Here is a 24,809-nt window from a genome sequence, read left to right as displayed (position 1 = left end):
TCTTTGTTTGTCTAACTTAGATATTCAGACTGATTTCAAAGTAACTTTGAGCTCCATTGGACCAGGTGAGTGGCAAGGGAAATCCAAAAGAAAAAGTAATTAGGATTCAAATTTCTATTCCATTACTTGATCACCTGAATGTGTCTTAAGATGAGTATGTGTTCTAAGGTATCTTTAACCTTGTACATTTCAGGTATTAAGATGGTCAGATTGAGTATTCCCATTTTATTGGTGGTTAAAGTAAAACATGCATTTTTTTGTTTGTTTGTTTCAGCTTGTAGAAAACATGGAAGTTGAACTAGGATTAGATTCCAGGATTCTTGAATCCCAATGTAGCCCTCTTCAGGTTGAGAAACAGAATGGCAGCAAAAAAAATAGATTAGAATATATTCTTATAAATGTAGATAAATGCAATGTGCTCAGAACAGTGTAGTGACATTCAAAATGTATGAACACCACAAAATCCATGCAGGATCCAAATATCTCAGAAAGCATGTTCACAAACAGCAAAGTGCCTAGAAGCACTAATAGTGGGTTTATTTTGCCATAAATCTATCCATTATCATTCCTTTTTGCCTCTAAACATTTTACAAATCTATTGAAATAAACATACCAGGAGGGGAAAAATCCCATTACTAATGCCTGTCATGAATCTTGCCAAATGCATCATCCAATATTGGATGTCACATTACAGTCCAATCTAACGAGTAGAAACATGATTCAAAAACAAGTTTGGGAGTGAGCAATCAATTTTAACTTGTTGGATCCTAATGTGGTTTTTGAATTATTATAAATAGAGCAAGTTACTATAGGGGATTATTTTTTCTCTTTGGATCCTAATGTGTTTTTTGAATTATTATAAATAGAGCAAGTTACTATAGGGGATTATTTTTTCTCTAAGTTTATGGATAAAAAAATGGTTACTAGTTAAGAAGCTCATCTTCTTGCCAAAGTGACAATGCGAGTCCACACCTCTGGAGACAAATCCTTTAATGGACTTTAGAGTTCCTTCCTGAATTTCACCATTGCCAGGGTCATTTTAATGATAAGAATGATAAAGAGATGTCTAAGGATAAATGAAGTTTCCAAATGGGAAAGGACAGAAAATGTGAAGGAGCATGGTAATTCATTTCATTATGAAACCTATTAAAAAGACTAAGAATATACTGTAAAAATTATAAAATAAGACTTTGAAGCAACATTTTTTTTCAGTTTCCTAGTTTCTGGGACAGAAAGTACCTTGGATGACCTTATGCTTCATACTGATGTAGAGAATAGCAAAGTTCTCTCATTCTTTTTTCTAGCACACATATTATAATAACAATTGAAAGAAAACAAAATGTTCAAAACTTCCAATTAAACAGATCATTTATTTTCACTGTGAATATGCCTATGCTTTCTTTCTCTTTGCCCATCTATATTCATCCTTTCAATCATTCAACAAATGTCTACTGAGCACTGATGGAATGCTTGTCATTGTGACAAATATTAGGATATTGCAGTGAATAGGAGATAAAAAAGGTTTAGGTCTCTGTTTTTGTGTACACTACATTCTAGCATAATTGCAATAAAAATCAAATGAATAAAATAAAGGAAAACATTAGACATTGATAAATAACATATTGATAATTGAAATATGGGATAATTTATGTATGATCATAGCATGAATTAAACCTGGACTTCATCTTTTGCCTATAACATTGTCTGATAAAAATTTTTCCCCCTCTCTCCATAATTTTTACCATCTACTCAACACATTTTCATTCATTTATTTATTGATCATCTATAGTTAGTGTGCCAGGCTTTACTTTAGAAACCGAGTTTGAAGGTAAACAAAAAAAGATATGGGTATTTCTTATACTATAACCTCAAAAATAAAGAATGACAAACAACTAGTGTCGGTAAAGTTAGGATTTTCAGTATAGTTCATTACACACAACTCAAGTTAATATTAGCACCATGTAGCACAAATGCAAATCTGTCAAGTGTCCCTGATGTCTTCATTGTCAATTTATATCTGATTGGTAAAGACTTTTTAGTTCATACCTTTGTCTATATGACAAGATACATTATCTAGCTAAACACATTATGGCTATTGTTTTGTCTGGCTTTATAATATTTCATCAAGCTAAGATTTCATTCTATTGATATTTTCCTATTATTGGTCATATTTTCCCTTACCATTCCCTCACTGCTATTCACACACACAGATTTGGATCTATTATAAATAACACCATCAATGTCTTCTCCCTGTCCCATTCCTTATATCAAAACAAAATGCTGCCTGAATGTTGTGCTTATTATTCATTTATACAGTTTAAAATTTTTTATCATATATTATGCCTAAGACATATGGTCCCTGGTTATACTTACATTTTACATTTTATTTTTTAAAAACCAAACCATATATTGTTACCTGGTTTTTACTTTTTTTGCCTCAACACACTATTATTAAGACTCATTCATGCTAGAAAAAGAAAAAGAAATGGGGAGGGCCAGGGATCTCATGAAAATCAAAAAGAGCTCAGTAGGGGCCCAAGGGGTAAGAGGAGGGAAGTGGTGGGAAGTGCTGGGGAGTGATATTAGCCAAATTATATTGTTATATTGTGTGCATGTATGAATATGTAACAATGAATCCCACATTCCGAACAACTATAACACATCAGTATAAAAATGTGGAAAGGGGAAATAAAGAAAAAAGAAAGATTCACTCATGTTGTTATATATGGCTGTCATTCACTCATTTTTTATTGCTCTATAATATTTTATTATGTGAGTGTGTTATAATTGATTCATTTGTTCTAGTATGGTATTTAGATTATTTACAGCTTTTGCTATATTAACAGTGTTTTTCCCCAACATTTGTGTTCATATTGCCCATTTGCATATACTAATCAGGGAGTGAGGTGTATATTTAGAAATAGAATTGTTGGATTGTAGGGTGTGCACATACTTAGTTTGAAAACATAATGCCAAAGTGGTGGAAAGTGATGGCACAGATTTTTATTCCCACCAGCAATGGATGAAAAAGTCATATTTATAAAACAGCAGTTGGCAATCCAGACTCCATTTTTTGTCATTGGATTATGTGTAAAATGTTTTTGGTTGTTGTTGTTCCAGTTTTTATTTGTTTCTTAATTTCTAGAGAGGTTGAGCATTTAGGTAAATGTTTCTAGCCACTTGTGTTTCATGTTTGGGATAAAACTTTTTGTTCATTTTATATTAACTTTTGTCTTTTTGAGTTATTGATTTCTAAATATTGACATAAAGATTTGTGGCGAATATTTTCTCTCAGATTAGAGCTTGCTTTTTTTCTTTTTGTACTGGAGATTGAACCACTGAGCCACATTCCCAGCCCTTTTTAATATTTTATTTAGAGAGGGTCTTGCTGAGTTGCTTAGGGCCTTGCTAAGTTGGTGAGGTTGGCTTTGAACTCATGATCAGGACGTCCTGCCTCAGCCTTTTGAGCTGCTGGGATTATAGGCATGCACTACCCAGCTAGAGCTTAATTTTGCTTTTTAAAGTTTAAGATAACTTTTGATAAAGCTGGGCATAGTGGTGCACATTTACAATCCTAGCTAGTTGGGAGACAGGGGCATGAAGATTGCCAAATTAGAGGCCAGTTTGAGGCCAGCCTGGGCAACTAATGAGATTCTGTCTCAAAACAAAATTTTTAAAAAATGGTCTGTGTATGGAGCTCAGTGACAAAGCACTTGCTACACCAGCAAGGCGCTGGTTTCAATCCTTAGTGCTAAAAAAAAAAGATACATTTTGATAAACCTGGGTTTCTTAATGCTATTCTAACTTTTCAGGCTTTTATGTGGTTAGTCCTTTGTGTCTCTTCATTAAGCCCTTCTGTACAGAAGAAGTTGATCTTTATTTTATTACATATTTTAATGTTTTTCTTTAGACATAAATATCTTTAACTCCACGCAGTTCATTTTTGTATAGTGTGCATTTTAATGCCTTTTAGCGTCCTTTGGCTGGACAATGCCTTCTTTTGCACAGTTAATTTGTTGTGCCATCTTTGACACAACATCTAAATTCTGTTTATTTATGAATCTCTTTCTGTGCTCTCCCTTCTGAATGCTGCCTTCTCGTTTCTTGTAGTTGGGCACTTAGTTCATAGATATCTATTATCTTATTAATATATTTTAAAAAAGAAATATATTAAATTATAAAGGGTCCTGCACTGACTAAGTGTTTCATGAATTAAAGATTGTGATTAACCCAAATCTATGATGAGCCCAGGGTCCATCAAAGAGATAAACAAAGCTACAAAGAGCAGTATTATACATGTTCCTTTGCTCTTCTTATTTCCTAAGAGCAAATTCCCAACAGTGAAATGACTGAGCCAGTGAGTCTGAAAGACTTCTGAAGGTTTCAGATGTACAGCTTAAGTGCTCTCCAAGAGGACACACACACCTACGCTCCATGTAAGTAAATTCTGCACCTGAGGCATCTGGTGTCCTATCTCCTCTGCTCCAGTCACCATTCTTTCCACTTCCCCACTATATGAACTTTGTGTTACACCACCAAGAGGCAGTCTATTTCCTTTGCATCAATACCCGCTCAAGTAGCTCCTGCAGACCTCCTGCTCGTTGGCTTGGTTAATGGTACCAAGGACTGGGCTCCCTCCTTTCATTTTAATTGATGATGTGCACATTTTGAACAGTTTGCTCTTTCTTCACAAACACACAGAGCTTGCTCTGTTGGCCTCACTGGTCATGTCTTTGCTCAGATATCAACTTCCTCTGTAAGATCTCCCCTTTCATAAGGGACGCCTCCCCTCACCTAGTATCACTGCACAGCTTGGTCTTCTCCGTATCATTTACTACTCTTTGCCTCTCCCCAACAGAACGTGGCACTTAGCTCTGTTTTGTTCACTGGTATATTCCCAGCAGCTACAACAATGCTTTAAATATGGTAGATGCTTTGTAAATATTTACGAATATGATTACGAACAAAGCCTACAGTAGTTGTTTAATATATGTGTCGGGTGAATGGAAGAGGTCTAGAGGATTCCAAGGGACTTATGGTTATACTCAACATTTTTCGGCGTCTATCCCGCTGGAGGTTGAGGAGGACTTGAAGCCTTGGGTAGTCATACTGGAATTTCTGGCTGAAAGACAAAGTTATTTTCAGAAATCAACTTTTTAATAAAGCTGTAATCTAATTTTTCTTTGATGTGCTGAATTTTTAATCTATGGGACTTTGGGGAAATATAAAATTGAGAATGTGCCTCTCTATGTAGAAATACTAGCTGTTATTAAGTAGAAGCACTGTACTTTATGTTTAATGCCAACTTGTTACTGATTTGCTTTCTTTTTCTGTTCCTGTCACCAACTCCGATCACTGGGAGTATTGTGAAGATTACTTTAATATTGCCTTAAAATCCTCATGGAATAAAAGCACAACACAATAACAAATTGTTAACTCTTATTTTTTTAACATTACAGAATTGTCGTATCAATTGACAGTCACTGCTGAGTAACTCAAAATCAGCCAAAATATCAACATCAAATGAAAAAGCCTTTTGCCAGGTGCAGTGGTACACACCTGTAATCCCAGCAGTTTGGGAGGCTGAGGCAGGAAGATTGTGAATACAAAGCCAGCTTCAGCAATGGCAAGGTGCTAAGCAATTCAGTGGGACCCTGTCTCTAAATAAAATACAAAATAGGACTGGGGATGTGGCTCAGTGGTTGAAAATCCCTGAGTTCAATCCCTGGTACCAAATATATGTATATATAAAGTATACAAACTCAGCACTATAGAAGCTTTAATGAATCCTGTGTATTGTCTGGGAGGCGTAGAAGACAGCCTTGCTGTACTCACTTTGAGGGGTGGCACGTGATGTCAATGTACTCCCATCCACGAGGATCACTGAAAATGTAGCTGGATATCCTATTTTGAAAACAAAATCCCCAAATTGTTACAGGTATTTGCATCCACATGTTTAATTATGCCAGTAGATTTAACAGGAGTATGAAGTATTGAAATCGGAAAGAATCTTATTAGATACAGTCTAATTGCCTCATTTTATAAATGATGAAACAGAATCCCAAAGAGTGGGTGCTTGTGGTTATATATATCATTTCTTTGCTATTGACCCAGTTATCCTAAGCACAAATGTATTATGTTCAGACTTCAAAAATATATTGCTTCAGCCTGGGGATCTGGCAATAAAAATGAAGCTAAGGGGCTGGGGGTGTGGATCAGAGGAGAGTGCTTGCCTAGCATGCAAGTTGCCTAGTTCAATCCTCAGCACCACATAAAGTAAAATAAAGACATTGTGTCCACCTATAACTAAAAAATAAATATTAAAAAAATAAAGCTAAGGTTCCTGTCCTCATGAAACTTCCTTATAGTGAATTTTCATAATAAATATGAAACCATATTTAGTATGTGAACATATTTATTTCAATTTTTGGTTTGAAAATTCACCTCCCATCTTTAAAATCTATCATTTTCATTCTATTCCTTCTTATTTCCCCTGAGAAATGAGAATGGTTCATATTTACTTTAAAAAATCTCTGGAAGTGAAGAAGCAAGGTAGATTAAAGAGAAAGAAAAGTACCCCACCACACCACATGCTGTTGAACTCATGTTTATGTCTGCTTAGAAGACAAGTTTTTAAATATGTTTTATATGTATTTCTCTTTTGTTCCAAAACATTAAGATGGTTTACATAAATATGCATTATAAATAGATAAAACAGTAAATAAAAAGGAAAGACAACAGAAATATGGCTAGAAAAATATGTTGATCCCTGTTGAAACCTGACTGTGGAAAGTACATAAAATGTGATTCCTTTATTTGGAGCGAGCAGGTGGGGATTACTGGGGATTGAATCCAAGGGCACCCCACCACTGAGCTACATTCCAGCCTTGTTCATTTTTTTTTAAATTTTGAGACAGGATTTTGCTAATTTCCTGAGGGTCTAAGTTTCAGAGATGGGCCTCAAACTTTCAATCCTCTCACTTCAGCCTCCCAAGTTGCTGGGAATAAAGGTGTGCACCACCATACCCAGCCAAATTGCAATTCTTTTAAAAAAATATTTAATTGATTTTATTTTTTGAATACATGACAGCAAAATGCATTACAATTCTTATTACATATATAGAACAATTTTTCATATCTCTGTTTGTATATAAAGTATGTTCACACCAATTCATGTCTTCATACATTTACTTTGGATAATGATGTCTATCACATTCCACCATCATTGCTAATACCCTGTCCCCTCCCTTCCCCTCACACCTCTCTGCCCTATCTAGAGTTCATCTATTCCTCCCATGCTCCCCTTTCCTACCCCATTATTTGTCAGTCACCTTATATCAGAGAAAACATTCGGCATTTGTTTTTTTGGGGATTGGCTAACTTCCTTTAGCAAATCTTTTTTTTAAAAATACATTTATTTATTTTAATTAGGTATATATGATAGCAGAATGCATTTTGATTCATACAATTTCAGCACAACTTTTTGTTTCTCTGATTGTACACAATGTAGCATCATACCATATATGCAGTCATACATGTACCTAGAGTAATAATGTCCACATTGCAATTCTTGATGTCTTTACTTTTGGTTGATATACTCTCATATTTGGTCTGAATTTTCTAGTAGAAAATGCTAAGAAATAAAAGTGTATGTTATATAATTGATGGACATCATAGAGAAAGTAAATTGTTCAGGAAAAATAATTATTTTTCTATTATAATTAATAATTTCCCCTGTGTACTTATAAAAACGCTGCATAACATGTATAATATCTGTAATAATACCTTTACAGTGCCATTAGCATTCTAGCTTCTCAAGTTCCTCAATTTTGGGTAAGTATATGTTTTATAAGAACATAGGCAATGAAACCTCTGGAAACAATATGTGATAAATAAACTTACATTGCAGTCTTTGCATCTAAAAGTAATTCATAGCCAGAGATGATCACAATAATCACTTCTGCAATGCAGCCTGCCAATAGACTTCAAAGAGAGATGTCCTGCACCATGGCTTCAGGAAGACAGTCAAACATGGGGAGATGTGTTAGAAATTGCCTCAGAAGATGCCACATGGGCAATTGAAATGGGCCAGTCAACATAAGGATGGGACACAAAAAAAAATTAGGCAAGATATGCATAGTGATATGCATAACTTCATTTATCCATCAAATACTTACTGAATGCCTATTTTGTACCAGCAGCACTGGGGAAAAAGTGAAGAGCAAGAGAAACTTCACCTGACTTCATGGAGTTTATATTTTAGTGAGAATAAAGGTGAATGCAGTAGACCACTGTTGAACATCAAGCCTATTTCTCCTCCTGTTGACACAAACTATCTCCTACCCTACCATGCAGTTACAGGTTGCCATGTGCCAAGTCCTAATCAATGGAATGGGATGGAGTGATGGCTGTCATTTCAAGACCTGGCCTATGAAATCTGCAAACGATCCTTCTCGATCTTTCCTTGTGTATTATGCAGATATTATAAGGGTGGCTGAGAAGTTACAAGTTAAGGGTGACAGAGCCATCAGCAGCCTGGGTTTCTGAATGACTGTGGAACTGAGCATGACCAAGCTGCTGGCTTGACCCCTCATTGGCTATTGCCTCAAGGATAAATGAACTCATATTAGGAATAAATGAACAAAGTGAAATGGCACTTCAGTCTGTTTCCCTTTTCTTACTAATAGTAAAAACAATTGCAGTACAAGGTGATAAGTTCTATGATAGAGAAATTCAGTGCATTGTGGGAATACAGAGAAGCAGAACAACCATAATGTGGAGCTTTATGGTGATGTAACACCTAGGCCTGATGGATGATAGGAATTAGATAAGCTGGGATGGGGAAGGGAGAAGGACAGAATGCAAGAAGCAAGAAACAGTGGGAACAAAAGAGGTAACAGAATACTGAGGTTGTAAAAAATGTTGGAGGTACTCCATATGAAATAAAAGGATAAGTGAGGATGAGAGGGAAGAAGCAGCTCTATTCCCCACTCTGATAGAGGAAATTATATTCAGCTGGTCCTCACCATTTGCTCTAATTCGAGGGTGAGTCAAAGGTGGCCTCATTGAAGGCCAGAGGGATAAAGAAAGTGGGTAGGTTTAAGGGGCATTTAAAATGTAGACTCTCTAGTGTGGTGGCACATGCCTGTAATCCCAGTGGCTCTGGAGACTGAGGCAGAAAGATCACAAGTTCAAAGTTATTGTCAGCAACTTAGCGAGGCCTAAACAACCTAGCAAGATAAAAAATTAAAAAAAGGTCTCAGATGTGGTTCAGTGGTTAAGCACCCCTAGGTTCAATCCCTGATACCAAAAATATAAATAAATAAATACAAATGTAGACTCAATGGGACTTTGTGAATGATTGGGTAAAGGAAATAAGGGTGAGATACATCAAAATGAATCTCAGTTCCCTAGCTTGGATAGCATTTCAGATCATGGTATCACTAGCTGGGAAAATAAGCAGAGGTGATGAAGTAGTACCCCTTCCTCCTCAGAGAATCTTCACTAAGCTTCTCCAGAAATCTTCACCATAATTGATTTTAAGATTATCAGCAAAACAGTCTCTACAAAAGAGTTCAATGTAAGTAAACTCCCTATTTTCCTGTTGCTTTATTTTACTTGGACACTAGCCTGGAAGAAATCAGCACTCTAGATGCTAAATGCCCCTTTACTAGTTTTTCACAAACATTTATCCAGTACAGTAGCTTGTAGAACATGTTTGCAAATGTAAAATGTGATTTAAAAAAAAAAAGACAAATCCTTTAACCAGGCCTCTAGCCTTGAGCTGAGGCTTCACAGAGATGTCTACATAAGTGTAAGATAAGAGAAGTTACCAACTGGGCTCCATGCTAACAGCTGGCAGGGGGAGGAAAGAAAGGGAAGAAGAAGCTTTCCCCTTCTCAGGTGCTGTCCTTGAAGGGTGAACTTACCCTGAACAGTGAAAGAAAAAGCTGCTTTTGGGTGAACTTCTGCACACTGTGTACTTCTCAGCACCTCCCATTACACACTGAGTATAAAGTGCTGAAACTACCTGAACTCGGGGTTCAGGGGAATTGATGGATTACAGCGAAAGCTTTGTCCTCTGAGCTGGCAATAGCCAAATAAAAATCTGCTTCCAGTTCCTATTTGGTATCTTGCCTCATCTGTCCCCTGTAACAGAGAGACAGTTTTGGAAGTGGCCAGAGGGCACAAAGATAAATTCAATTTTGGATTGATTGATTTTGAGTGCATTTGAAACATTCGATTCTAGCAGAAGTTTGACCTCGTGAGTTGGAATCTTAGGAGTAAAATATGCAAATCCACATTTGTGAAACATCAGCATGTAGGTGATCACTGACGTAGCTGAACACTATGGAGGGGGTTCTAGAAAGACATTCCATGTAAGTGATTGGCAGAGGAAAGGAGTGTTCAAGAGAAGCCAGAGATGTAGGAAGAAAGCTAGAAATACGTAATGTTATAGAAGCCAAAGTGACTGGGGGTTTCCAGATGCAGGATAAGTCAGTCTAATTTAACAAATATTTGTCAATGAACTCTGATGCTGGAAATTGGGTCTGTGGAGTCAAAGAGAGATTTTCTCCTGCCACGAAGAGATTTTTCAGACAGTTCTTGGCTGCTAGGAATCATTGCATTAGACCCATCAATCTGCACAGAGCCTAAGAGACAGATATGCAAACCACTTGAAGGTTTACGTAAACAATGTAGCTTTGCCATTCAAAGCATGAATTCTAACCAGGCTCCCTGGATTGAATCCTGGCCTGGTGGGTTGAATTTTACTTAGAAATATGATTCTGGTAAAGTTATTAACCTTTTTCTCTTCCTCAAGATCCTCCCTTGTGAAATAGTAGCACTTTTCTAGTAGGGTGATGGTGATGATTAAAAGAGACATGCTTTAAAAGTACTTAGAAGAGCGCCTGGAATGAGACAAATGAGAAAAGGTGCATGTTGGAAGCAGATCATCTTCAGTTTAGTTCAAGTGTGGAACCAGCATTAGGATAGCAGTGTATCTTAACAGTTGAAATCTCTTGAACCTGTCCCTCAGTTGTTCCATTTCCCCGGTGTTTCTGCAAGGGGGTTAGTTTAAGATACTGAATGCCTCCTTGCTTAGGCTGTGCCAAGTCAACAGCCTCATTTCAAAATTCTGTGCCAGAAAAGGGCTAATAGTCAGGAGTGAAAAGAGTAACACTTTGCTGAGACATTAGCTTTATGATGGGGTAGTAGCCTCTCACTGACAGAGTCACCTACAGTTCTTCTCTTTCACCTCACTGAGCCACCAGTACCAGATTATTTTTCAGTAATTGCAACTTTAGGTCACATCCTCCCACTACTCACCAAAGGCTCGATTGATAGAATATGTGAACGAGACTACCTGCCGAAAGGCTATGTGATGTATTTGCAGATTAAATCCACTCTGCCTTAAAATGAGCATTGGACACACCTTCCTGTTCACTACAGAATTGCTTTTACAGCATAGGCAATAGTATTTTTTCATCGCCCACACAGAATAACAGTCAATGGGCCAGATGCTGCAAGGGGTGGGCATTGCTCACCTGCTGTGAGAATGTTGCTGGGGCTGTGCTCAGCCCCGCCCTCTAGAGGAAGATCTAGGTAGTCTCAGACTTAAAAGCAGCTATGCTTATGGAAGAAGGCTGATTTGCTATAAATTTAAGAAATATGGAGTGATTTTGAATTTCATTTCTCTCATCGAGATGGTTTCAATTTTGTTCCTCTCTGCAGCAATTTCTTTAGTTACCTCTTTTTAAAATTTTGTATTGATATTGTATTTTTAAAGACACCCCCTATCCCTTTTGGGATAAGACAAGGTTTAAAAATACACGGAAGACAAAGAAGGACTAGCCATAAATAATCTTTGGATACTGTGATGTGCGCTTTCTTTTTTCTTTTTCTTTTGGTACTGGGGATTGAACTCAGAGGCATTTAACACCGAGCCACATTCCCAGCCCTATTTTATATTTTATTTAGAGACAGAGTCTTCCTGAGTTGCTAAGCACCTTGCCATTGCTGAGGCTGGCTTTGAACTTGCAATCCTTCTATCTCAGCCTCCCAAGCCGCTGAGATTACAGGAATGCACCACCATGCCCAGCCCATGATGTGCTCTTTCTAACTAGTGGGCAAATGTAGTTCTTTCTTCCTCCCTCCTTTTCTCTCTCCCTTGCTGTGCCCCACCCAGCATGGATCTCCAAAAGTATTTATTGAGAGACTTAGTCAATGAAAAAGGAATGTTTTTATCAGTGGTGATGTGATCACAATGGTCATAGGAGGATGAAGAAAAAGAATGAGGAAACAATCATTAGAGAGCTTTGCATTTGTTTGTGAACTACACTTCCATTCCTAGAAATCTCGGTCTAATATGTAACTATAATATGAGACTATATGTCTTACCCGCCAGCAGTGACAGTTTCTGGCACCAGTCTCATTGGCCACACTGAGTGCTGGAATAGACTAGTGCCATGTGATTTGCCTCTGGCAAGAATCACTGGAATCCTGAGGAATTTCAACTGGGAATTTCACTTGTGTTAAAATTATTCAATGTTCTATTCTGGAGGTTAGAAAACAATGTGACCTAAATCCTCTGAGAGGTTTATAGTGCAGCGTGGGGTGGGCTCATTGATTATTTCATGTAATGGGTTATTTAGGCACCACACTGGGAAGGAGCATGGGGACCACCACAGCTTAGGCATGTACACTGCCTGTGTCTGACCAGACTCCTACATCTGTGCCCTGACCTTTCCTCTAACAGGTACGGCTATGGAGTTGGTTGAGGGCTGAGAACATGTCAGCTGCTGAGAAGAAAAGAATCAATAATACCTAATCTCTATTCCCAGGGAGCACATGGTTATTTCAGTCTTATTGGTCTTCTGGTGAATGTTTTCTAGCCTTGGCCTGAGGATCTGTATTAACTTGCATAGGTTATTGGAAGAATGATCTTTTCCCTACTAGTCCCCATTCATCATGTAAAAATCAGAGCTGAAACCATTTAGGAAAAACTATCTGGTTTCCAGATAGATTAAGTCCATTCCCCTTCCTGCCATTTTTCAAGGTTAAGGTCCCTGTACAATCTGTGACCAGACCTCTATCAATCCACACATGGTCATTCATCCATTTGTTCAACCAACACTTGGAGCCAGTATTTTCCAGGCATTGGGCTTGGCCCTGTGAATAATGGTCCCCTGCACTTTAAGTTCATGGAGGAGATAGACATCAATTAGAGAAGCAAATAAACACATTCAAATATGAGAACATGTGAATCCCTAAGGAATGTGGTGGCAGAATGGGGCCAGGGACGGGCAGTGGAAGCACCTGCGCAGAGGGTACAGCAAGTTCGAGGCCCTGCAATTCTCACACACTGTGGATTACTATCAGTACTGGCTGGGATGTGCCCCTTCTAGGACTGCACATCTACAAGCTCCCAGGAGTGGGTTTTTCTGTGTATTGAGCTGAACTGGGTGTGACTATATGGTGATACCTGTCATTCTGCCCATCTACAACATCTGCAGAAACAGGAGAGCAGGGGTCACTCTGGCACACTGGTGACAACAACACTACTTATTTCTTAGGGTTTTCTGTTTGGTTTATTTTGTAAAAAAGAAAAAAAAACACATCATAAAACTGAACCTCTAAGAGATTATCTAACCATGTCTTGCTATTAAGTGGAACATTTTAAAATAATTTTATTTGTATTCCTCTGAGCTAAATTTTTGCAAGTTTCATATTGGTCGTATTTCTCAGCATGCAAATGAGACAGCTTACTTTGTGTTTGTCCAATTCAAGGCTAAGTTTATACTTCACAATAAAGGGAAGCCTCTTCAATATTCAGTAGATTCTACATTATGATGTACTATGTGGGCAAAAAATACACCAAACCCAGTGATCAAAAGTTGCTTGCTTTGTTTTCTGGTTGTTTATGTCTTCTTCAATGTGAATGTTTATTGCCATTAAATCTTGTAAGTAACCAGACATACACCATAATGACCCTTGTTTCCACGAAAGAAGGGGTTTAGAAATAAACACTACTTCACATAAAATGTCTTGTTTATATGAGTTCAGAAACTGCCATGAGGTTATGTGAGGTTTGAGACCTTCCTAGTCTGTCTCTATCTTAACCCTTTAAAACATTTCTCACTAAAATTAACAACCATTTCTCCATATGTCATCAGAAATTCAATTAAGTCAGAAGACAGCTCCACTCAGTCTGAGTTAAATGGAGAAGACAGGAGCACGTTCTTCAAGAGCTAATTCTGGGTGGTGCCCTGCTATATCTCAAGCAGAGTCAAGCTTCCTGATCCATATCCTCCCCACATGCACATCTTCCCAGTAACCAGCCACCTAATACTGGACTAGGGAGAAGTAAGGAAATGCTGAAAATCTCATGGTTGACTAACTCTTTAGAAATTCTAAAGTGTTCTCCAAGCAACTTGGATTTTAAGGATAATTTAATAAGACACTATTTTGTGCCGAATAAGTGATAGGTGAGCAGTTATTAAAAGGGATAAGTGGAGGATAGGGATAAATTTTTGAAAAAAAAAAACATTTGCTTTGGTTATTGTCCCCTCCAAGTTATTAAGACATACAAACATTCCTTCTCAGACTAGACCCAGTGGGTCTGAGCCTCGTGGTTGCTCACTCTGCATTTTCACATTTAACACAACAACTATGTGGACTAGATAATATTGCTTCCATTCTATAAAATTAAGAAGCCATATTAGAGGGGGTAATGGCCCTAGGTAACAGAGGTTGTAGGAGGCAGAGACAGTACTGATGCTAAATACTACATTCATTCCACTGTGGTAGCCTTGGAAAGCAGAGTCGGCCTCGCCTCAGCAGGTATTGTCAGAACCCCAGCTTAGCCAGAGAAGGCTCACTCATGGTTCCTGGGTATGACACCCAGAACAGAGGGTTTCTGATGCCTTGGTTCCTGCCTTTTCCTCCTCATCATTTCTGGCTTCTGTCATAAGAACACCAGCCTTCAAGCCTGGACCACATGCAGTTTTCTTAGGGGGCCTTCCTCCACTCTTGCCATATCCTTCCTTTGTGAATATCTTCCTCCTTCTTACTTAATGAGATCCTTCATTCAAAACACATTTATTGAGTTATCAATACTTATGGATAACCAAGTGTTATCAGTAGAGAGTGACCCCTGCTCTCCTGTTGCTGCAGATGTTGCAGACGGGCAGAATGACAGGTATCACCCTATAGTTACACCCAGTTCAGCTCAATACAAAGAAAACACCACTCCTGGGAGCTTGTAGAGGTCCAGTCCTAGAAGGGGCAAGTCCCAGACAGTACTGTTCCAGGTCACTGAGGTACATTCATAGACAAATCAGAAAAAAAAAAATCTTGCTCTCACTGGATTTACCTTCTCATGTGAGGGACAAAACAAGTAATTATAAAGTTATTCAACAAGTAAATTATAAAGAATGTTAAAAGGTGCTTTGAAGAAAAACACAGACAGGGATAGGGAAAGTGAGAGTAGGGAATGGATGCAATTTTAAATAGAGTGGCCATGGAAGGCCTCACTCAGAAGGTGACATTTGAACAAAAATTTGGGGGAAGAATTTTCTAGGTTTAGGGAGCAAATGAAAAGACCCTAAGGTGGGAGCAACTTGGCATGTTGGAAGAATAGTAGCAAGGAGACTGATTTGGCTGCAGCGAAGTGAGTCCAGGGGAAACTTCCATTATATCATGTTTGCTTCATTTTCACTTAAATTTCTTTTTATTCTGCATTTTAATGCATAATACTGAACAGAATTTTCAAATGGAATTCCCTGCATCTTCATTTCAGATGTGGTCTCAAAGGTTAAGAACCACAGAACAGGGCAAGTTCAGCTCCACGTTGAAAGCAGAGCTCTAGCCACCACCAAGGCCATTGTGAGACAGGTTGCAGTGCATTCTCTCTGGTCCACCATCAACCTCAAAGCTGTATAAGGGGTGGAAGCAGATTGGGTGAGGATGTTATCAGAATCCTGTGCATCTGGCTTCCACCATCAGAGAGGGAAGAGGAATCTGTTCCCTTAGTTGAGACCAAGTAGAATGTAATTTCACTCAGAACTCTTGGCTTGTGTGTCCTGGGTTTTTTTGGACAGAGGACATTGGTCTTTGACTCAGATGGCAGAGGTTATGTTAGGAGTACATGGCTAGCAGCTCTGATGGACAAAGAGAAGAGACAGGGCCATCCTAGGGAAGAGCACTTCTCCCAAACAGGAGGAAAAGACACATATTTTTGCAGACAATACAGAAGGCCAAGAAAAGACTCTCCTGCAGGAAGAACATCTATAGGAACAAAGAAGTTCCCAAGAGGAACTGCAGGGGGCAGTAGAGAGTTCCGAGGCTGCAGGAAAGAAGCAGAAGACTAGAAGAGATGTGTGGCCTGTACCAAAAAGACAACAGCCATCACCACAGTGACAGTCAAGAATTTCTGAGAAATCTGCCAGAGTGTTTGTTACTGTGAAGATTATCGCTTTCCTTCAGAGTCACCTACATCCGATTATAGCCAGCCTGTCAAGGGAGGTCTTTTCTCACTTACCTCACTGCTCTTCTCCCTGTCCTATCTGGTCCTCACCCCCCCAAAGTGGCCCAAGCCAATAACCAAGAGTGGAGGGGAGGTTGGAGGCAGGCCAGGGCATCATTAAGATGTCCCCACCTTGCCTAGACAGAAAACACACAACCTGGCACATGCCAGCCTTCTGAAGCTGAGGCACACCCACACTTGGGAATGGGGAGAGGAGGGAAGTTCTGGTCTGAATTAACTTTTGCAAGTTTTGACACTGCATTTGACGAGACTTTTTAATTATTGACATAAGTCTGTTCTTGTAGCTGAAATGGGCCAGACGACATTTATTATATAAAAATCACCCAAAAAAGCCAAGTAATGTGTCTGAAATTTCCTTCAGAGGCCAAAAAGAAATTATTCAAGAGAGCTCATTTGGACAGGGAGTGATGAAGAAAAATAAAATTAGTTTTGCTCTCTAGTCCAGCTTATGTAATCAACCAAGTACAAAGATAAAAGTGATTTATAAGTTCAGTTTGAGTGACCTGATGAATTAGTCTCAATTATCGATGGCTCTGTCAGATTCCTATGTAAAACTGAAACTGGAAATCTAATTATTTTCAAATAGCTTCTTTTCTTGGCCTTCGACTTTATCACTGCAGCACTGATCAGCAGCACATAGCCTGAGACCTCCTACCTAGTCTCCATGATACACGTGAATTACTCTCCAGTGGTTCCCCTGTTGCACAAAGGGCCTTTACATGCGGTGGTGGCATTAACTAAGGAATTGCACTTAGAGATGCAGGCCAGTAACTACATTGAAGCAAATGCAAATCAGCCCCATCAATCGTGGTGGTCAGGATGAGGTGGGTGCTGAGCACAGCCCAGGGTGAAGGAGACCCGTGATATGAAGTTCTAATCTCAGCACAAGACCATTTATATGTAGGAAGCTGATTAGGTGGACACATAGTGGACACATACTGACCAAATAGGTAAGAGGAACACATATTGGCAGATTACTGGTCTATGAGGGGTTTCAAGACAGTAAGCAGGAAGTGGTGCATTTGCAGATACTCAGTAATTATTGAATAAACTGAAAAAGTGATCACCTGATAGTTTCTCCCAGAGGTACCTAACTCCCAATGGGGAAAACAGTCTAAGTAAACCAGTCATCAAGAAGTTTCTCCTTGATTTAAGAGTGACTGGTATAAAAAAAAATGAGAAGCTTTGTAACAAATAGTGATGTGCACTCAGGTTAAGCGTGGTGAGAGGCATAAAGAGCAAAATCTCCTAGGATTGAAGAGAGAGCTGGAGTTGTGTACAAATTCTGTAGATCTGCATTTACATTAAAAATCACACGAGCATTGATAGGGGAAGGGTGAGTGAGGGGAGGAGAATTTCTTTCCTCTGATTTATTTCCAGCTGAAGAAATGTTAGCTCCACCCTCAGAGGCTGCATTTCTTGGGAAACATTGTTCTAGAGAAGGCCAAGATCAATATAGGCATAGCTGTCAAGTTTGACCAATTTACAGGAGCTAGGACAGCTTCAAACAAGAGGGGCTACCCTCATTGTCTAAAGACATTTATTGAGTTCCCTCTGTGTACTCCCAGAGGCAGACACCTGAAGCTGAGTGTCTAGGTTCCATGCTGACTTGTCCACTATTTATATGACTTTGGGTAATTTATTTGACCTCACTTGTAAGGTAGGGATATTAGTTGTATTGTTGAGAGGGTTAAAAGAGACAATATATTTATTAGTTTAGAATAATTCCAGGCACATTGGAGGACTTCAGCAAATATTCATATTATTGCTTAGCACTCTAATATAGTCATGGCCGTGGGTAAAATTTTTAAGATAATTTCTAGGAAATAAATGGAAGGCACTTTTGTGATAGTATTCTAAAACCCTTTTTATTTGTTGCCATATTTAGGCAGACAATCCTGGTGAGTCTTCTGTGGAAGTATTCTCCGTTTCTATACATGCCCATTCTATCTGAAGCTATCATTAATTTAAGTTGATTTTGATCAAGATCATTTGGCCTTCTTGCTCCTTGCTCTTACACTCTTACTTCTCATATACACACCTTCTGTTTTCCTTTTTCCCCTCATACTAAAAAAAGTCATGTGATGTTCTGATCACAGCCCAAATCCACAGTCCATTAAGCTCACCTACACCTGGCTCCATCTCACCTATTCCACCTTACAGCCTTCTCCCCAAGCACCATCAGCACTCCTCCTGCTTGTCTTCTCATGTCCTACATTCATTTAATTTTATGTCTTTGCTTAAAATGATAATTTGAAGAGACACTTGCTATCTGTATTCCATCGGAGTCCATGTCTCCTTCCAGACCCCCCAATGCAGACTTCCCTGATTGCACTTCCCTGCCCAGCACTCTGCTGCCCCCACAACCCCAACACTCCTGCTGGGGATACAGGGGACTGTGAGGACCAGATAAGTTAATGAATAAAAGCTTTAGTGTCCAAATCTGTCTCATCAGGTCCGAGGGTCATGTAAAGATATAAAAATAAAATACAGAGCGAAAGGATCTGTGACTTGGTGGGCAGAGAAATGGAAAGCAAGGTGAGAGTCCTCTGGGATTGTAAATTCTGTGCAGTAAGGGATCTGCCTGTCTTGTTTACCGCTGTAACCCAGCACCTTAAGAATCCCTGGTTGTAGGCACTCCATATTTATTCATTGGATGAATAAAGATCTTGAATGATTACCACATCAGGGTTGGCATTCGTGTGTCCTATGGTCTTAGGTAAGATGACTAGTAGACAATTCATAGCCAGTATATTGGAAGGGAGAAGGATATCTCCTCAGGCCAAGGAAAGCGATTTTGTCCCACCCTGAATTTACCTGGTATCTCAGATTGCTCCATGTGGGGCTTGTCTCACTCACCACTGAGCTTGTCAGCCTCTCATCTTTTCCTAGAACAGAACTGAGAGTTCGTCTGGGACTCAACAAACACTAATTAGCTCTGGTTGAATTGAGCTAAGTTTCCCTGGGTGATTCTTACAGTTTGTAATGAGTTAGAAAGTTCTCCTCCTGTAGTTAAAAAATATTGCTTCCATGACCTTCTATATTTGTTCAAAAAAACATCCATTCACTGAGTAAAAAAGAATAAGAGTTCTATGCTTGCAGCCAGATTCATAAGCTTGGTAATTATGACTGAATTATATTATAGTCCATCGCATCTTAGAATTTAGAGTGAATCTGTCGCCTCTTGAAGTTGATTTTCCATGACATGCTCCATCTTGCTTCCTTTCCTAAAAGAACATGCAAAGATAACTCCTAACAGCTTCGCAGGCAGCAAGTCATCAAGCTGTCGTGTGATTTCACGTTTTCCTCCAGGTTGCCAAGATTAAATACAGATTTTTTCAAAAGTAATTCAGTGATTATTCCAGAAGATAAGTTTTATCTAGATATAATCAACTACTAATGTAACTTGTTTTTTTTTTCTTTGACATATAAAAATCAGGCAGAATCATTCCAAACATAATTTGTTGCCACCGCCTTGACAGAGGTTTAGATTTGATTTGTAAACTGAAAGATAGCTGACCTAATTACACTTGAGCCTGGATGTAAGGGTTTCTCAACCTTGGCATCACTGACATTTTGGCCCCGATAACTTTGTTATGAGGGCTGTCCTATCCTGTACGATGTTTAACAAATCCTTGGCCTCTACCCACTAGATGCTAGTAATACCTTCCATGCTCATCCTGGGAACCAAAAATGTCTCTTGACACTGCCAAAAATTCTTCTGAGGAGGGGCAAAATTGCCCTGGTTGAAAACTCCTGATCCTAAACATTGTCAGGTCCATGGGGGTAGTACCTTGCTTTCAAAAGGTTTAACTCTCCAGAAACTTTCCAGTTGCATCATATTAGGGTTACAGTAGATTGGGTAGCATTTTCCCCTGTTTTTTTCTTTTAACCACTGTATTTATATTTTGTGCTTTATTCCCTTTCTAATACTGGACCTGTATTAACTTGTGAGCTCCTTAAGCACAGCTGTGCTTTATCTTGCTTTGAATGTCTTCACAGAAGTAAGCATGGTGTTTTGTCTGCTGTAAGTACTTAACATGTACTGACAAATCCCATAGAAAATTCAACTGGAAGAAATTCATGCCTGCATTCAACTAGCAGAATGTAAATACCATTAGGGCATATTTTTTGTGTGTCTGCATACTTTATTCACTGCTGTATCCCCAGCACCTAGAAAACTACCTGAATATAGGAGGTGCTCAATGAGTATTTGGTAAATGAATTAGATCATGTTATGGATCTGGAGTGTCCCCCAAAGGCTCTTGTGTTGAAGGTTTGGCATGGACAACTAAAGTCTATTTCTTTAAGTAATCCAATAAGAGATAGAAAAACCTAGATGACATTTGGGAAGATTGTGCATCCCATACTCAGCCAATGAAGAACCAGGGAAAGGACCTTGTGTTCTAGGGAATGAAATGCTGATTATAAATGCTCTGGATTGTGCCTGCTCACCCAGACACTCAATCTTGCAAGATTGTCATTCAAAAGTCTTTTTATTATAACTTGTGTTTCTGAGCCCATTCTTTGGCTTTGGGCAGGTGAGTGTGTTTCTCAGGCTGGCTATCATGATCTGAGCTGCTTCCTTTGCTATGCCCTTCAGCCATGATGCTTTGCTTCACCTCACACCCAAAGCAATGAAGGTAGATAATCATGGACTGGAACCTCTGAAACTGGAGCCAAGATAAACTTTTCCTTCTTTAAGTTGTTTATGTCAAGTATTCTTGGTCACAGTAATGAAAAAAACATATTGCTTTCTAAAAATAATGTTTAATGAGTTTCCATCCCATTTCCTAAAGGATAATATTTAGAATTCTTGGCTGGGGTTCAAAGTTCTCTTTATTCTGCATTTTCCAATCTTCATCCTTGCTTCCTTGATACACAGTCCCACCTCTTTGACCCAAGCTCATCTACTGCTATTTACTCAAATGACCATGAATGTTTTTGTCAATGCACAAGAGCTAACTTCATTTTCACTGTTTAAATGTTCTTTCAAGCTCTTCATCAAGTCAAGTAAATACAATACACACTGCAAAGGTCAATTTACTTCATTTCTTTTAGGGAACATTTTCTGACACAAACCCACAAGGACCTTTCCTAATGTAAAATCTGACACTTTCTGATCTGCACCTCTCCATGGATGTTTTAATTTTATAAGGTATGCCACCTTTCACTGTACTACAAACAAATATGCAAAATAAACAGAGTCCCTGTCTTTATGATGGCAGAGGAAAAAAAGTGGTATATAATGTGATAAGGACTACCTTATCAGAAGACTTTGGTGAATCTTGACTCTGTTGAATAGGTATTGAACATATATGTTCCCAAAGTCTTAATGTTCATATCTGAAAATTGGGAAAGAATGATTGCTCTTTTCATTGTTCATAAGAGTGAAAAATCAAACAACATTGCATTTAATGTGCAAACATTTCAAGTGACACCAAATCACCATTTAATTTGTCCTCAAACCCTTTAATACTCCTTCAAGACAGGAAACCCAAATCTCCTTTCCTGATTAGAGGCTGGACTTGGTGACTTTCTTATAATGAACAAAATAAGACAAAAGTGATGGGAGACTAAGTCAAAGAAAGGCACCATAACTTAGTCTTTGTCTTAGTCACTTGGTTTCTTGAATTACTTGATCTTGGGGAAATCAGCTGCCTTACAGGATATAGTTCTAGGGAGAGGCCCCTGTGGTGAAGACAACATGCTAAAGCAAAGCTTTGGCTCCATCAATTTCCTAAGATGACTGATGTCCCAGCAAACAGCTTGATGATACCTCAGAAAGGATCCTGATTTAGTTTTATCCAGCTAAGCTACTCCTGGGTTCTTTTGGTACTGGGGATTGAATGCAGAGGTACTTAACCACTGAGCCACACCCTCAGCCCATTTTTTAATATTTTATTTAGAGACAGGGACTTGCTGAGGACTTGCTTGGGTAAGTTGCTGAGGCTGGTTTCAAACACACAATCCTCCTGCCTCAGCCTCCCAAGCTGCGGGGATTACAGGCGAGTGTCACAGCACCCAGCTACTTCTGGGTTCTTGAACTCCAGAAACCATGTGAGACATGTTTTATAATTTATTAAGTTTCACGTAGCAATGGATAGCTATTCAGGATACTGTAGAGATTTAAGGTATCATTAAATATGCTAATATGTGCCGAATGAAGAATGCCATAATCTATTACAATTTATCACTAAATGATGAGCTGGAAAAGAGAAGATTCAAAAATTAAAAGCAAGGAGGAGAAGGGGGAAGAAAAAAATTAAAATTATAAAACAGTAAGAACAAGAAATAATCCTCTAGACCTAAAGCAGCATCCCTCACCTGCTATCTACATCATTTTCTGAGCAGTTTCTTCCTCTCACAGTGACTGCAGGCTAGATGCAAAAGGCTACTGGCTAAAGGAATTGTTCATTCCTACAGTCTGCTTTTATTTTGTCCCATTTTCAGTTCTCATTTTCAGCTAAAATTGATAGTTTTAATTAAATAAGAAATGAAAGCCATATATCCTCTCTCTATAGAATACAACTTCTTTTTTTTGTGTTGGAGAAAGTCACCATGGTTCTTTGTTAAGCACAAGGGCCTTGGACATGGGAATTTATGATTTGTTTGCATCAATGCCAACCTTTGGGAGTCACTGTCATTCCTTTACCATAGCAACACAGACCCAGTGGCCTATATCATTAATGATACCACAGATGGGACAGCTGAATCCATGGTCTTCACCAGTCAGCTTGGGAAATTAATTTGAACCCAAACAAATTTAAATTTAAAATGGGGCCACCATTTATGACCATTTTTTTTTAACTCCCGAGTGAGAACACAGTTGTGGAGAAGGACTGTCAATTTATTAACCTGTTTAGCAATAAACACTGAATTTAAATTCTTCACTGAATATTTATTGGTCCTGGTTTTTCAAAGACTCCAAGTGAAGGACTTTGCAAACTGTTAACTCTTCAAAGCCTTGAGAATGGTACTTAATATGTTTATCTAAAACGTCATAGCAGAAAAGGGCATGCATTTTTACTGAATTCTTTTTTCTTTAACCATCTTCTTGATTAACTGTTTAATAGCTCATGGAAAGTAAAGCAGCATGAACACATTCTTACTGGTAGGAGATACACTGTTGGCTGGAGATGGCAGGGTGCTCAGGGGAGAGTCTGTGACACTGGGTAGAGGCTCCGTGGTTGGGGCATTCACAGAACCTGTAAGGATCAGACATTCAAAATGAACAAAATATTATAACAGTTGCTAAGGATATTTACCTTTACTTGTTCATCACCTAACAAGTCAATCTGAAGAGCAGGTTATGGGCAAGGCAGATAGATGTGACAGGGAATAAGAAAGGCACAGGACTGTCCTTAAAGAGAGTACAGCCTAGAGAAGAGGTGGCCAACTCTGTGTCGAGTGCCGTGACAGTGCAGGGACAACGTGCCAAGGGAATGCAGTGTTATACACTGATCAAGAAAGAGAGGTCTGGGAAAGCTTCCTAGAGAAAGGGACGTTCAACCAAGACATGAGAAAACAATTAATATTTTGAAATATTTTAATATTTTGTAAACCCAGAGTTTATAAAATCCATAGACTCACAATTTTTTTTAACCAGTAGTACAAATAATGATACTTAATTGGATGTAGCATCAGTGAATTTAAGATGTATGGTATTATTTTGCTCTTTCTAAAATTATAGCTTGTGTCATAACATTTTTGACTACAACTTTTTTCTCTCTCTCTGTGTGTATGTATAAATACAGGCTAGTATATGTTGTTTCACTTATATTTTACCTTCATTTAAATTCTTTCATCTTCCATTGTCCTTACTTGAGGTATGAAATAATTTGCAAATGCTGGGAGGATCTGTTGACTTCAGGAACATATAGATTAAAAGCAGCTAGATAAGTTTTGAGGCTTGAGGATTTTCGTTATTTTTCTAGGAACAATATCATTGGATATATGGTCACACCTGATGAGTTATGCCAATTTTATGGATATTTAGTTACATAGTATACAATTGGTTCTATCCTGCAATTTGCTCTAAGGGTCAGTGTATATATTTACATGCATCTATGTTTTGTTCTTATGATTCTTAATGTTTTTATTACTGTAGGCTATGGGCAGGGCTCACAGTTGGCTCTGACAGTTACTAGTAAGTTTATGCTATTATTCTGAGGAGGCAGGATTACATGTAGAGTGTATTAAGTTAACAAAATGGGCATACTTTTTCTCTATGCTATCCAAAATAAGTTGGAACTTTGAGCAT

General features: G+C 38.5%; 1 protein-coding gene across 1 annotated transcript in view; it reads right to left on the bottom strand.

Moving 5' to 3' along the window:
- The window catches only part of CD96 (CD96 molecule), a 93,810-nt gene that overhangs the window by 16,412 nt on the left and 52,589 nt on the right, over nt 1–24,809 (bottom strand). The window contains exons 8-10 of the mRNA XM_081302729.1: nt 23,659–23,754; nt 5,836–5,904; nt 5,051–5,122 (exon numbers count right to left, since the gene is read on the bottom strand). Of these exons, the coding sequence (XP_081158855.1) occupies nt 5,051–5,122; nt 5,836–5,904; nt 23,659–23,754 (237 nt within the window). The remainder of the gene's footprint in view (nt 1–5,050; nt 5,123–5,835; nt 5,905–23,658; nt 23,755–24,809) is intronic.

This window comes from Spermophilus citellus (assembly GCF_964194105.1).
Source record: "Spermophilus citellus genome assembly, chromosome: 7".
Lineage (NCBI taxonomy): Eukaryota > Metazoa > Chordata > Mammalia > Rodentia > Sciuridae > Spermophilus > Spermophilus citellus.
This window is presented reverse-complemented; position numbering and strand designations above follow the sequence as displayed.